The sequence below is a fragment of the Lactuca saligna genome, chromosome 9 (genome assembly GCF_052625555.1).
Source record: "Lactuca saligna cultivar CGN05327 chromosome 9, ASM5262555v1, whole genome shotgun sequence".
Classification (NCBI taxonomy): Eukaryota; Viridiplantae; Streptophyta; class Magnoliopsida; order Asterales; family Asteraceae; genus Lactuca; species Lactuca saligna.
In genome coordinates this window covers 25957373-25971141 of record NC_136425.1, presented here as the reverse complement: position 1 = coordinate 25971141, position 13769 = coordinate 25957373, and the positions used below count along the sequence as shown (strand labels likewise).

The 13769-nt window shown below is 30.0% G+C and overlaps 1 protein-coding gene across 1 annotated transcript; it reads right to left on the bottom strand.

The window, feature by feature from the left end:
* Window positions 1-10844: 10844 nt before the first annotated feature.
* On the bottom strand, window positions 10845-13187 carry LOC145017324 (suppressor of disruption of TFIIS-like). The gene is made up of 9 exons (XM_078975369.1): window positions 13092-13187; window positions 12672-12740; window positions 12512-12577; window positions 12318-12415; window positions 12175-12212; window positions 11979-12066; window positions 11526-11864; window positions 11333-11398; window positions 10845-11241 (listed from the first exon to the last, which is right to left on the bottom strand). The coding sequence occupies exons 2-9, from the start codon at window positions 12736-12738 to the stop codon at window positions 11080-11082; spliced, it is 924 nt and encodes a 307-aa protein (XP_078831495.1). The 5' UTR covers window positions 12739-12740; window positions 13092-13187; the 3' UTR covers window positions 10845-11079.
* Between the last annotated feature and the right edge of the window lie 582 nt (window positions 13188-13769).

The following is a 13769-nucleotide window of genomic DNA, read 5'->3' as shown; positions in this document are numbered from 1 at the left end:
ACATATACTCTATATACATTCTAAACAATATATTGTAAATGTTTGAACGTATAATTAAAATAAAGAAAAACATATAAAGAATTAGCAAAAACATCAAAATTATTAAAGGAAGTCCTATCAAATTCACTTAAACAAAAGTTTGAAATTTGCATCCTGTTCGATCCATTTTTTTATATGTATGACTAAATTAGTTATGTTCTTTAATTATTTTATACTAAATTGGTTATATATATATATATATATATATATATATATATATATATATATATATATATATATATATATATATATATATATATATATATATATATAGTGTGGTGCGGTTTGAACCGCGTTGTTGTAATTAAAAACCGCAAACCGCACCGCGTAGTGCGGTTTGACCAAATTACAATCCGCAAACCGCGCCGCATTTGTTTTAAACCGCGTTATGCGGTGCGGTGTGGTGCGGTGCGGGCGATTTGTGCGGTTTGTGCGGTTTGGTGCACACCCCTAGTAAATATATGGACCGTAGCCAGCCCATTACGACTATTTGCAGTTTAGAGGCCCATTTTACGAAATACATGACAGTTTTCGAAGTTGGTACTTTTTTTTTTGGTAAAATGATTAAGAAAATAGGATATTTTTGTACAATTTTGCCATATCATCAACATAAATGCCATAATTGAGAATTTGTGCTAGCATAATGTAATTTAGTTTATTTTGATTTCCCTTTAACGTTTATATATTTATTATTCTAATTTTTTATCAAGCCACAATCCATATCAAAATGCTATATTTTATTGAACATTAAATTATAGGGAAAGTTCTAAATTTACAAATTTCTATAATTGGAATTGTCCAATGGAAGCATCTGTCAAACAATGTTTTGATTCAAAACAAAGTTTGAACAAAGCTTCTAAATCTTATAAGTCTCTTATTATTACAAGCTAACACTAATAAATCATATACGTTTATCAAATAAATCTAATTTTCTTCCATCAAAACACAATAATACGCTAAACTTACGATGAACGACAACATAGGGTTCAAAGCTCAATAGAGTCTAACGAACCTGTAGAGATTAATATTAGAACTGACTATCCGTTTTTGGAACTGAAACCGACTTGAAACTGTCGGTTTTAGAACTCGAACCGCTTTAATCGGTTCCGATTTTCATTTTTCCGGAATCGCTACCCACTGGGTATCTGTCGGAACTGGTTTATATATATATATATATATATATATATATATATATATATACACACACACACACACACACACACACACACACACACACACACACACATTAGTATTTCATACGAATATGTGTGTTATTTAGATTGATTTAGAATATATTGGTCCGATTTTGTTCGTTTTTGGTCCGAATTGATATGATTTGGCCCGAACTAAATTACAGTTTTATCGAAAAAGTTAATAAAATTGATGTAACCGAGTTACCCGCTCCTAAAACCAGAACTGTCGGTTCCGAAACTGGTTCCAAAAATTTAAAAACTGCCTAAACCGGTTCTGATTTTGGTTCTAACTTTCTAGAAACCGCCGGTTCCAATTCCGGTTCTCGCAAAATGAGACAAGTACCCGTATATATTCATCCATACAAACCTGGTTGCAAGATTCCTCAAAATAAATAAATAAATAAACAAAAACAAAAACAAAAAATATTGAAAAATAAATCAACAACACTGATTAATTTTAAAAATTATCGTTATAAATACCTTTAGTTTGGTTTTATCAACTACACATGATCTTCTGCATAAAAAAGAAGTAATCAACAAAAATATTTTATCTACATACAATAATTTCATATCATTTTTTGCTATTTAGTAAATTTTATTGAATTTAATATATTTAAGATATAATATGAATACATATTAATGTATTTTTTTTTCTAAATAAATACATATAAGAACTCGTTGCCATGCATGGGCGGATTATGTATAGGGCCAGAAGGGGCTCCCCCCCCCCCCCCCCCCCTACCACCCCCTCGATATTTGGGTTAGAAATAGCAAATATATCTTCAAAAAAAATTAATGATAGGCCTGTTAGTGTCAAATTTGGGTTGTGGCCCCTCCCGATTTCAGTCTGATTTCCAAACCAAGCGACAATAAGTCAAAATCGATTCGTATCTTACCCAGTTCCTCCCCCATCGTCGCTAGTCGCTACCTCCGTACCTCGCTCAATCGTTGCTTGTAGGTTTCGCCATTCACCACCGCAACATCTGTCATTGGTCACCGGAAATCAGGTTTGTAATGCTCCTACTCTTTCTTCTCCTGTTCTCCCGTTCTCTCAATCTCTCGGATTCATCTATTCTTGAAATTGGAATAGTAGAATTAGGAATTAGAATTTACAAATCTGAAACCTCAATTCTCATATCCTGAGTTAGTTTATGTTTTTGACTTAGCTGTCTAATACTCTAGTTAATGACTTGTTTAGCTTTTCAAGCTATCGATTAATGACACCACAGTAACAGAAAAAAAAGACTGATTTGGTTCTACTTCTGAGAAAATCAAAGTGAACGGGGGGCCCACGATGGGCTGGATTGTTAAAATACTTCATACGGAATTGGAGTGTGGGACGCCTAACAGTCACCACTGTCCATCGCAGCTCCGCTAGTCACCATCGTCCACCTGCTGTTGAGTTGTTCTGCACTTTTGTTGTTCTTTTTTGTTCACAGAACTGAAGAAAATTAGGTATGCTCTTGAGTTATCTCTCGTTCGGCTGTTATATCTTCTCTTTTTTCCAATTCTACTGGAAATTAGCACTCAATCTATTTAGTCTTGAAACTTGAGTTTTGACTTTGTTTCCTCCGCTTCGCCATTTTGCTTGTTGTTGGGATTTAGAATACAACTAATTATGATTTCACACACATTTAAATAGATTTTTGTAGAAAATTGCTAATGTTTGTCTAGAATGAATTGATGAGTAATATGAATTGTTCCTCCATTTGCTTGTGATTGGAATTTGAGAATCAACTAATTAGGATTTCACACGTTAAATGTTCTCTTTTGCATAAATTTGCTAACGTTTTGTCTAAATTTAGCTGACAAGTGATGAGTAATAAGCATTGCTTTTGTTTATCTAATATTTGATTTTTATGGTCCTAAATTTGATTTAAGTTAGAGGGCTGATTTTGAATAAAAATTTTCTTCCATTTTGATTTTTATAGATGCAACCACAATAATTTTAGGTATTTTGGTGTTAAATTGCTGAAATTAGGTAACGTAAATTTTAAGTTCTAATGCTTTCGGCCCCCCAAACTATACGTTCAAGCTCTGCCCCTGTTGCCATGCATAGCAAGAGAAAAGAGGAGAAAGGAAATGTTATGATCAAGGTTTTAAAAAGTTCGTCATGGTTCCAAGGCTTGCACCTACCGCCGAGCTTTACCAAAACGTCGTCTTAACTTGTATATGTGTAAAAAAATTAATAATAGTTGAAAATACATATAAAAATATCAATTATATAGAAAATTATAGCCTTAAGTCACGCCTTACAAACATCGTAGCTCGCCAATACTCAGAAAAGTTTGAGGTTTGACAGGACCTCCAAGTCACACCTTACGTTATTTAAAACCTTGGCTATGATGTTTTTTTTAATATAAATATTTTATTAGAATAAAATCTATTAAACTAACACATCATCATTTTTTTTTTTATAACTTTGAGGTTAGCACTTAGCACTTCTTTTAGCCTTCGTATTATAAAAAAAAAAATCTAATGTGGCAACATACTAAATATCCTACCATTTTTTTTTCATTCTTAGTAGTTTTATTCAAACTCTATGATTAATTTATTAATAGTGAAATCTCCAAAAAAATCTTAAAATTTTATCCTAATTTACGAAAAAGTCTCAAACTATGGTTTGTTTACGAAAAAACATGAATTACTGGTACAAATGACAATTTGATCACTTTTCTACGGTTTACCGGTTTTATTACCTACATGTTTCACTAAAGTCTCATTATTTTACCCTAATTTGCGAATAAGTCCCAAAATAAAATTTACTGATGATTTGGCCCTTTGCTCTATGTAACATACATTTTACTGGTGTTATTGCTCACCCGGACGCCTAGTCATTAAATGAGATAATACGATGGATACATTGAGTTATATAATGCCATGTTAAGCATAAAACTTGATATCCTAATGTATTGTATATCTTTTTGGAACATAAAATGCATCCAACGAAGACTACAATAATTACATTAACTAACAAAAACCGCGTTATTTTTTTACTTTTATAAGAAATATCAAATTGTCTATTTAATCTTATGTAACCCAATATATCAATCTCCTCAATCATCAACTCATTTTCTGCTATTTTTTCTTAGAAACACACATTTTATTGGTTTCATTGCTGACGTAGATACATAATCATAAATGAGTCGATGAGATAGATATCACAGTTTACAGTAAATATGACATTATATAACCCATCGTATTCATCTTATTAGCTAATTTAATGATTAGGTGTCTAAGTCAACAATGAAATCGATAAAATATATTTTACATGAAGAAAATGGTCAAATCATCAGTAAATTTTATTTTGGGACTTATTTGCAAATTAGGGTAAAATAATAGGATTTTACTGAAACATATAAGTAATAAAACCGGTAAACCGGAAAAAAATGATTAAATCGTCATTTTTACGGGTAATTCATGTTTTTTTGTAAATTAATTTTAATTTGAGATTTTTCCGTAAATTAAGATAAAATTTTAAGATTTTTCTTGAAATTTACTTTGTTAGTAATAGATAAAAAAAAACAAATGTCTATACAGATATCAAAATTTGCCTCTTAAGTACACCTGCCATCGGTTTCTTCCAGAATTTGAAATTTTGTAATTTTATAAATATAGAAGATTGAATATTTTCATAGCGGATTCTGAAGTACACGTCAACGTGTTTTACTCTAAATCAAATACGCATTTAAAGAGTACAAATTAAAATTTAGCTTAATCTAAAAACTAAGAGACATTATCACGTCATCATTTTAATCCCACATTATTTGTGATATATATACACGGCCAACCGCAACATTTTGGAGGAGATATGCAATTTATTAAATTTAAGCCAAAGATTTGTAAATTATATACAAAATGTATATTATGTATTTTCATTTTATCTTTTAATATACTTATAACTTATTAGACAAAATTTCATTCAAAACACAAAACCAAAAATAAACTTATTTCTAATTAAAAACGTCCCTTCTTCAACTATTCCGTTGAGACAAACTTTTTAATTACATTTTTATACGGAATTTTATCCAAAATATTGCTCTTAATAGCCGTCAACATCAATCAATTAAGTCGTTTTTGTGTTATTATAAATTGTAAGTAAGTCGTTTTAGTATTATTATAGATTGTAAGTAATACTTCAATAACTGCAATTTTGAAAAATTATATTCTACAAATAAAATAGTAATATAATAGTCAATAAATTTTTATATGTTAAAGATGTATTAGAAAAATAATCTAACATGTTTTAAATTTTTAGAATGTAAATAGTTGTGATCTTTTCCCTATAGACAAGAGTTTGACTCAACATATAATTTGTTTACATCTATATCTGAATTTTCATCTTTCTTAAATGAACTCATAATGAATATAATTTGTTAGAATCAAACAATAAACCAAACATATTATTGATATTATTCAATCCTTGCAGTGAGAAAAGTAATTGTTTGGTCGATAATATCTAAGAAATATTTATCCTATAAAAGATTTTTGGGCAAATTGTTAAACATGAGAATAGGTAGCGCTTGAACTCTCATCAAAAAAAATATTTTCTTCTAATTTTGCACCTTTGAGAAAATATTGGATCCATGTTCATTTAAAAAACAATTTCTTTTGCGCTTTGGTAAAGCATTTAGAAACTACTATGTTCGGTAAAAAAAGAAATCAATATTTCTTCCATAGCAACACCAAAAATAAACATGTATTTTTATTGCAATAACTTGCTAACAAAATGTAACAACCAAATTTTCAAATAAAATTTTCATTTTTAATTAACCAAAACATTCCCATAAAATATGAAATAACAATGACAATTGTTTTCAAAATCCATAACATTAATATTTTATTTCAAACATCAGAGTTCCTCATCAAATCAAATGGCGAAGAGTGCATGCTGCACCATCAATCATTGCCCTTGCTCTTAGCTCAGATGTACCTGAAACAAATCAATAAACTGTAAGCTAATGCTTAGTGAATTCCCCAGAACATACCTAACACAATCCACATAATTCATATTAGCTATAAAAGCTACATAAACCACATAAGCCATGCATACAAACATATAAGGATGTTATGGGTTCCTCCTAGGATCTTAATCCAGGATGTCACGGGCTCCCCCACATGGTCTGACACCTAAGTGTCATGGGCTCCCACCATGCTCTTTAGCTGGAAAGCTATGAGCTCCCCCACATGGTCTTACATCCGAGTGTTATGGGCTCCCTCATGGTCTTTACCTGAAAAGCCATGGGATCCTCCACATGGTCTTACATCCAAGCGTCATGGGAACCCCTCATGGTCTTTACCTGAAAAGCCATGGGCTCCCTCACATGGTCTTACATCCAAGCGCCACAGGCTCCCCCATGGTCTTTCATGCAAGTATACCACATATACAACTATCATATCACCTAGCATACCACATATAACTTATTTTATCCTTATTTTATTAGTTTATTTTAGATTTTTAGCTTTTTTTATTAGTACTGCATTGTATATTCTTTATTTTCTTTATCATACCATATTATTGAAACAAAATTACAATTTCATTATGTTAATGATAAATTATATCATATATTGAAATACTTTATTTCCCAAAATTAAGATAGATTTCAATTTATTCTATTTCAAGATATGTTCAGTTATTTTCAACACTAGATGATACTTAATACATCATTATCTTTATGGGACTCACTTATTTATATGCACATAATGTATGTTTATTTATGATTTCTATATGCATATTATAAGATAATAAAATATAATCCATAATTTTAAACACACAAAATCCTAATGGTTAACTATATCATTATCTAATACCAAAGAAGGGGTTAACTCAAGTTTTTATAACATTCCTTTTTTAGTCCTATATTATATAACCATTAAGTAGTACAAACTAGGTTACTCTCATATATACTACTATAAATTGAAATTATGGCTAGATTAAGGGGTTGGTGATGGTTTAGTCACTTCCATAATAGTATCACAAAGACGAAAATGTTGGTAACACCCGAGTCACTCATGGTGTATCATATTAGCTTTACAAAGACAAGTACTAAATAATGTCCTAATCGCTCGTAATGTATTATAAAAATACAACAAATACTATTAAAATGGTAACAATAAAATCACTCGCGATGTACCCTAAGGATGTAATGGTAAGAGCTAAACTGAAGAAGACATCATGAAGGAGTGATTTTGAGGATCAAGACGATTGAAAATTACTTTAGAATATTTTGTAGAAACATAATCTTCACTTTCTCCTCCATCTTCCTTTTGAAATCCTGCATTAGCGACTACTTCTTGTAAGTTCGCCGACTGATACCAAAATCCATGCTTGTTAAGGCATAAAAAATCTAAATAATGGAATGTTTATCACCTACTAATATAGTAGACACCCAGTCTAAGGTTAAGTAATACCATTATATTTATCTCATTAGGCAAACATCTTAAAGTTGTATATACTTCATTCATTAAAGATAAAGTACATACATAAGCAATGCTAGGATTTAGAACCCAGAAAACATCTTATTCTATTTTCTAACGAGTGATAAGATTTAAGTCTAATAACTAAATTAAGTACCTAGTTCTCTTAAACCAATGCTTTAATACCAATTGAAACATATCTTGCTAGGGTAAATTTAAAAAGATTATAAAATCATTTAATTCTAAATCTAAAAGGTGTTAAGTTCAAAACATGCGGAAAAATTGAATAAATGTCTTAATGGAGAAGTTGGTATGATTCCACTTGATGATCTAAGGTTAGATGAGAGTAAACTTTTGATTAAGGTGCCCGATACAGTTTATAAAAGTGGAAGATAAAAAGCTAAATGTTTTAATGGAGTAAAATCATTGAAGTAAAGGAGAGACCCTAAGGCTTAATGTTAAACCTAGGTGATTTGGCATAAATGGTCATTCTAGCCTTAATTTTCCCATTATAACAACATATGGCTAAACATTTAACTAGTGACTACATATTTTCATTATTAGTCATTCTCCATCTATTTTATGATATTTCAAGACCTATACGAGCAACGTATGTCAGATCCAACTTTTACAAATTAACAAGTATAGTCCTTCCCTTATAATTTCTCATTTTTCACTCTAATAATCTTTTAGTTACTTATTAACATCAAATATATGATCATTTTTAATTAACTAAATTTTAATTGATTTAACTAGTTAATTTTATTAATTTTCTAATTTTTATTATTACCAAAAATGGCCGAAAATTCAATGTCAAAAATGAGGATGTTACAATCATTATGAAGAAGATGCGTCCACAAGTTTTCGGACATGGAACATGCTAGTATTCTCCAGTCACAACCAAAATACACCAATTAAAATTTTCTTGTAACATCATATCACCAACGTACATATAAGTTTCAGTGTCAGTATAATGACTTTGTTAGGTAGTGTTTGTTTTTTGTCTACAGATCTGCGAGACGTCTTCTGTCTGCGCCGCGCAGACCACGCGCAGACATTAGTCTTCGCAGACTGTTTGTTTTTTTTGAAGACTGCAGACCTAAAAATGTCTGCGCGCCCTCTTCTTGGCGCAGATGTGGACCAGAGTCTTCTAACATCTTCAGACATCTTCTAGCTTAAAAAAACATATATATCTTTATTTTTTTAAAGTTTTTTTTTAATTTATATTTTTTCCAACTTTATTAATGATAAACAATATGAAAAAAAAATTACAAAACTTAAAAAAAAACATTTGACGATACAAACATGATATTTTTAACAAATTTATAAATAAAAATTTATTATAATAATAGTCGTTGAAGTTGTTTATATAAATATGAAAAAAAAATCATAATATATTCCTATATTTTTTTGCCAAAATTTTGTAAAACTTTATTTAATAGAGTATCATCAATTTCTCGAGAAAATATTTATCGTACGTTTTTAATAGATTTATTTGAAAAAATCGAAGTTTATTTCCATCTATTTATGTATCAAATTCTTTGATCACTAATTATAATGTTTAGTTATAACTTTGCAATCAAAGTTGTTGGTTTTTATCAAATATGTATATGAAGTAATACCATTTTTATTTTTATTTTTTATATAATAATACATAAAAGTTGATCTAGATTCGTTATATATTTATAATAAAGTCGTAAAAATATATAAAAAAATCGCTTTGAAGTTTTAAAAAATCAGTTTATTTAGATTTCAGTTTATTTTAATAGCCCGCAGATGTTAAAAAAACAAACAGTCTTCTTTTTTCAGACTGCAGACGTTTGGTCCACCTCTTCTACTGCAGAGGTCTACAGATGTGGTCCGCAGACTACAGATATTTTGCCTCAGAAAAAACAAACAACACCTTAGTGTGTTGGTGTTTCATATACAATCTATCTAGAAATTTATGGTCCTACCAGATCGATATGATAAAACTGTAGTTATATTGTTATTCTTATACAACATATCTAGGAGGATATTGATGAACACTTTGAGAGATAAAATACATGATTTATTGTTGCTACCTTTTTCGCTAGATCAGTTCTCATTGGGTCTCTTCCTCTTCTGTTAGATTGTTTCTCAAAGAAGCTTTTTTCTTTTCCTCTTCCTCTATATGGTTTTCTCACCAAAATTGATTTAGTAATTGGATTGTATGGAACAATTAGAACATCTTCAACCAAAGCACTATTTATTGTATCCACATGGAAAATACTTAAGACTTTTTAAAATACAATTTTCAAGCATATAACACTCATCAACTATCTATATAACATACTTCAATGTAAGATGTCGGGAAGACAAACGACATCAAATCAATGTTCCAAACTCGTCTACTTTTTGACCAAATTTAATATTTAATTAAAAAGTTGTTGACGAAAATTCAACACCGTAATTTTTAGCAAAAGGTCTAACAAGTTGAGTTTCACCATCATGACTACAAAATACCAAGTGAAGTAGTGTGGGAGAAATGATATCAAATGATTTTTTCTTGAATTATTTATGTTTCAAGTTATAAAATAACCACGACTTCTTCCTCTTAAATCCAGGATGTCAGGTTTCATAATAATGACTTTTGTAAAAAAAAAAACAAAAATCCATAATTTCTCAAATGACTTGTTGGAAATTGTAGACGCATATGAGAATAAGAATTATATAAAAGAATTTCATAAACATCATTGCAAAATCTTAACTTATAATCAAAATTCTTTCATCTTTCCCATTAAATAGTAAATACATTTTCGCAGACGACATGATGTCATCTACAACAACAAAAGTGATGACTATTTTTATGTCTCAAAAATGTGATTAAATTCTGGAAAATGGTTAATAGAATTAATCTGATTTAAATTTTTTTTTAACAGTACGTTTTTATGTAATAATTGTTTTAAACTATTATGTTTCTAAGAAAGTATATAGACTTTAAAAAAGTTATATAATCAAATTTAATGTATAAACATAGATGGTAAAATAGAAAATTCTTTTGTCTTGATGGTATAAAAAACAAAAGAATACAAATGTAGATATTACAAAAACTAAAAAAATAAAATAGTTAAATTATATTAATTCTGATCAAGTGGACTTTTATAATAGGTTCGTTCAAGTGTCGTTGGTGTTTATTTAGCATCATCCAATATTATAATTACCACTAAAACATAATTTATTAAAACACTAAATATTAATGAGCATGAAACATCTACATCCGCTGACTAGACAATGAATTTAAGATTTCATCACCATAACATTAACATCTACCACATATACATCATGATTAGGTAACAAATTTTGCAACCAAACCCAGATCATGGTACAACTTGCATTCCACAAGGTACAACCAAGTCCGCGTTCAGATACGTAAACCAAAGAGACAACGACATTAATCTAATCTCGATTCTCAAGCTGTGACAGATGTCTCCACGATTTTGACCTTGCCGGAATTATAACCGCCGTCAGAAACCTTGTTATCGGCTTCCCACAACTCCGGTATCGCCTCTTTAATGTTGTGCATGCTTTCCAAAGCATAATCCGCACCTTTGCACCTATGAGATGTCCCAACCTACATCATAATATTTAAAAATCATTATTATTTTCATTTTTAAATTTATTATTTTTCGTCAAATATTTTTTAAATATCGTGTATAGCTTACCAAAACTGTGTCGAGCCCAACACGTTTTCCCGATTGAATATTTCGGACACTGTCTTCGAAAAACAACTGAAATAACAATTGAACATGTGTTAAAACTAACATATAAAACTCCAAAAATTGTACATACGAAGGTACGAAACGAAATGAAAAATAATAATAATAATAATAATAATAATAATAATAATAATAATACCGTTCTTTGAGGGTTAATGTTGGCGATCTTGAGAGCCTTCTCGATGGCGTCTTCGGATGGTTTGCACACAATTGGTGTCTTTGGTAACTCCGAGGTTGAGTTAGATCTTGAAAAATGTCTGATTATATCGAATATTTCGTTTGTTATATTATTATTATTGTTATTAGCAGAAGACTGTGTTGTTGAGCCTACAAACTCGATGTCATCTTCATCATCAGAAGCCACAGTTTTGTGAATGGGATTCAAAGTCTCGAAACAAATGATTCCTTCAAAACAATCTTCCAATCCGAGTTTGTTGAGAACTTTAGCAGCATGGATCTTGTCCGCATTCGTAAATATCTAGAAAACAAACAAAAATAATTACATTTTTAGTCCTTGTGGTATATCACTTTTTTCAATGTAGTCCAAAAAAAGAATTGTGTTGCATTTTTCATCTATACAAAAAATACTTACGACTTTGCGAATAGGCAAGCTTAATAAAAGAGTCCTCAAAACAGGATCGGGCTTCAAGTTCTCATATGGTAATCGTCCATGAACAAAACTAGAAAATAGAAGAAAGAAATGATGACGTCAATAATCAACTCAAATATAAATATAGATAAATAATATATGGAAGTTGAATACGTGTAGATCATATATTCTTTCTCACCTGTGGTATTCATCGTAGTCAAAATCATAGCCAATTGCCTATGTAAGATATCAATCAAGAACATAAGATTTTATCAGAAATTCAGAAGGCAAAATCCAAAATTAAGATCATTAATAGAAAAAGTGAATAACCCAAACCCATACCCGAATGCCTGCCATTGTGGTCCCGTAGTTTTTGTATAACAAATTACATAGTTCAGGGATCTTTTCTGCATCGATTCCAAGCTTTTCAACCATATAATCTGCAAATTTGATCAACCATGAAGTAAATTTAGAGATCAACGAACGAATTATAATTGATCTCAGGAAAGGGATCTTTATCAAATGTCGAATAAAACCTTTGATGTTCTTGAGAACTCCAGCTGCCAATCCAGCACTAACAGGGTAAAGCGTATCATCTAGATCTGTACAGATGATAAATTCCGGAAGTAAATTTAACTAATTAAAGTCAACAAAATGATTAAAATAGCAACAAAAAACGATTTGTGTTATATGTACCGAAAAGAAGGCAATCATATTTCTGTCTTTGAGCTTGTCCAAATCGACCTTCAAACTCCATCTTCATTTCTAAACACATCAAATTCAACTCTCAAAATCCATAGAAATGTGGTATTTTCAACTTAACATCTACAACTGATTATTGCATTATTTACTAGAAGTAAGCCATGAATAGTGTAAATGAAATGGCGAAGATTTCTCCTTGAATTTTCATATATTTTTTTTATTTAACACCCCATTAATCATGAATGAAACCAAATTCATCGTCCTTTAGAATCATTTCGACCTAATTCGTGTTAGGAAGAGAAAGACAACAATTTTGATCATCATTTTGAGTTGGAACTCATTCCCAATCAAACTGTATATGCAAAAATCGGAGAGTTTTCAAGAATTTAGAGAAAAAATTATGCATATTCATACCTAAATTAAATCGAATAGAATGTTGAAGAATCAGAGGATTAGACAGAGAGAGTTTATGAGAAGCAAAGAAGAGAGCAGGGGGAAGGAAAACGTAGAGGTAGGGTCGCTTTAAATAGGCGATTATTTGGCATATTTTATTAATATTTTATTGTTTATAAAACATGAATTATGAGTAGCAAAAAAATAATAATAAAAGATTCAGAGACAAACTCATGATAGAAGTGAATTGCATTTGGGGCTAGTTTCGAGAACATTCAAACCCATAAACAAAACAAGAGCATCTCTTCTATTTGTGTGGTCAAACAAGCAAAAAAAAAAAAAAAGAATTTTGGTCAACGTTTGGTTTCATACCTACATTTTTTTAGTTTTAACTTATTACATCGATTTTTTTTAATACCCATGAACTTTGATCCAATTGTGTTACGTATATGTATATGTATATGTATTATAGAATTAAAGAATATATTAATATGTGATTTAAGTTATAAAAATATAATAACAAATTTGTTTATTTCGTCTTCCTTTTTATATTGTAAATGATTGTGAGTTTTGTTTACTTGGCGTACGTTAAATGTGATGGGCCACAACTTACGAAAAGAAAAAAGATGTAACGAATATGCTTGAAATTTTGGCAAGATTCACAAAGGTTCAATATACCTGCATAATATAATATAGAAT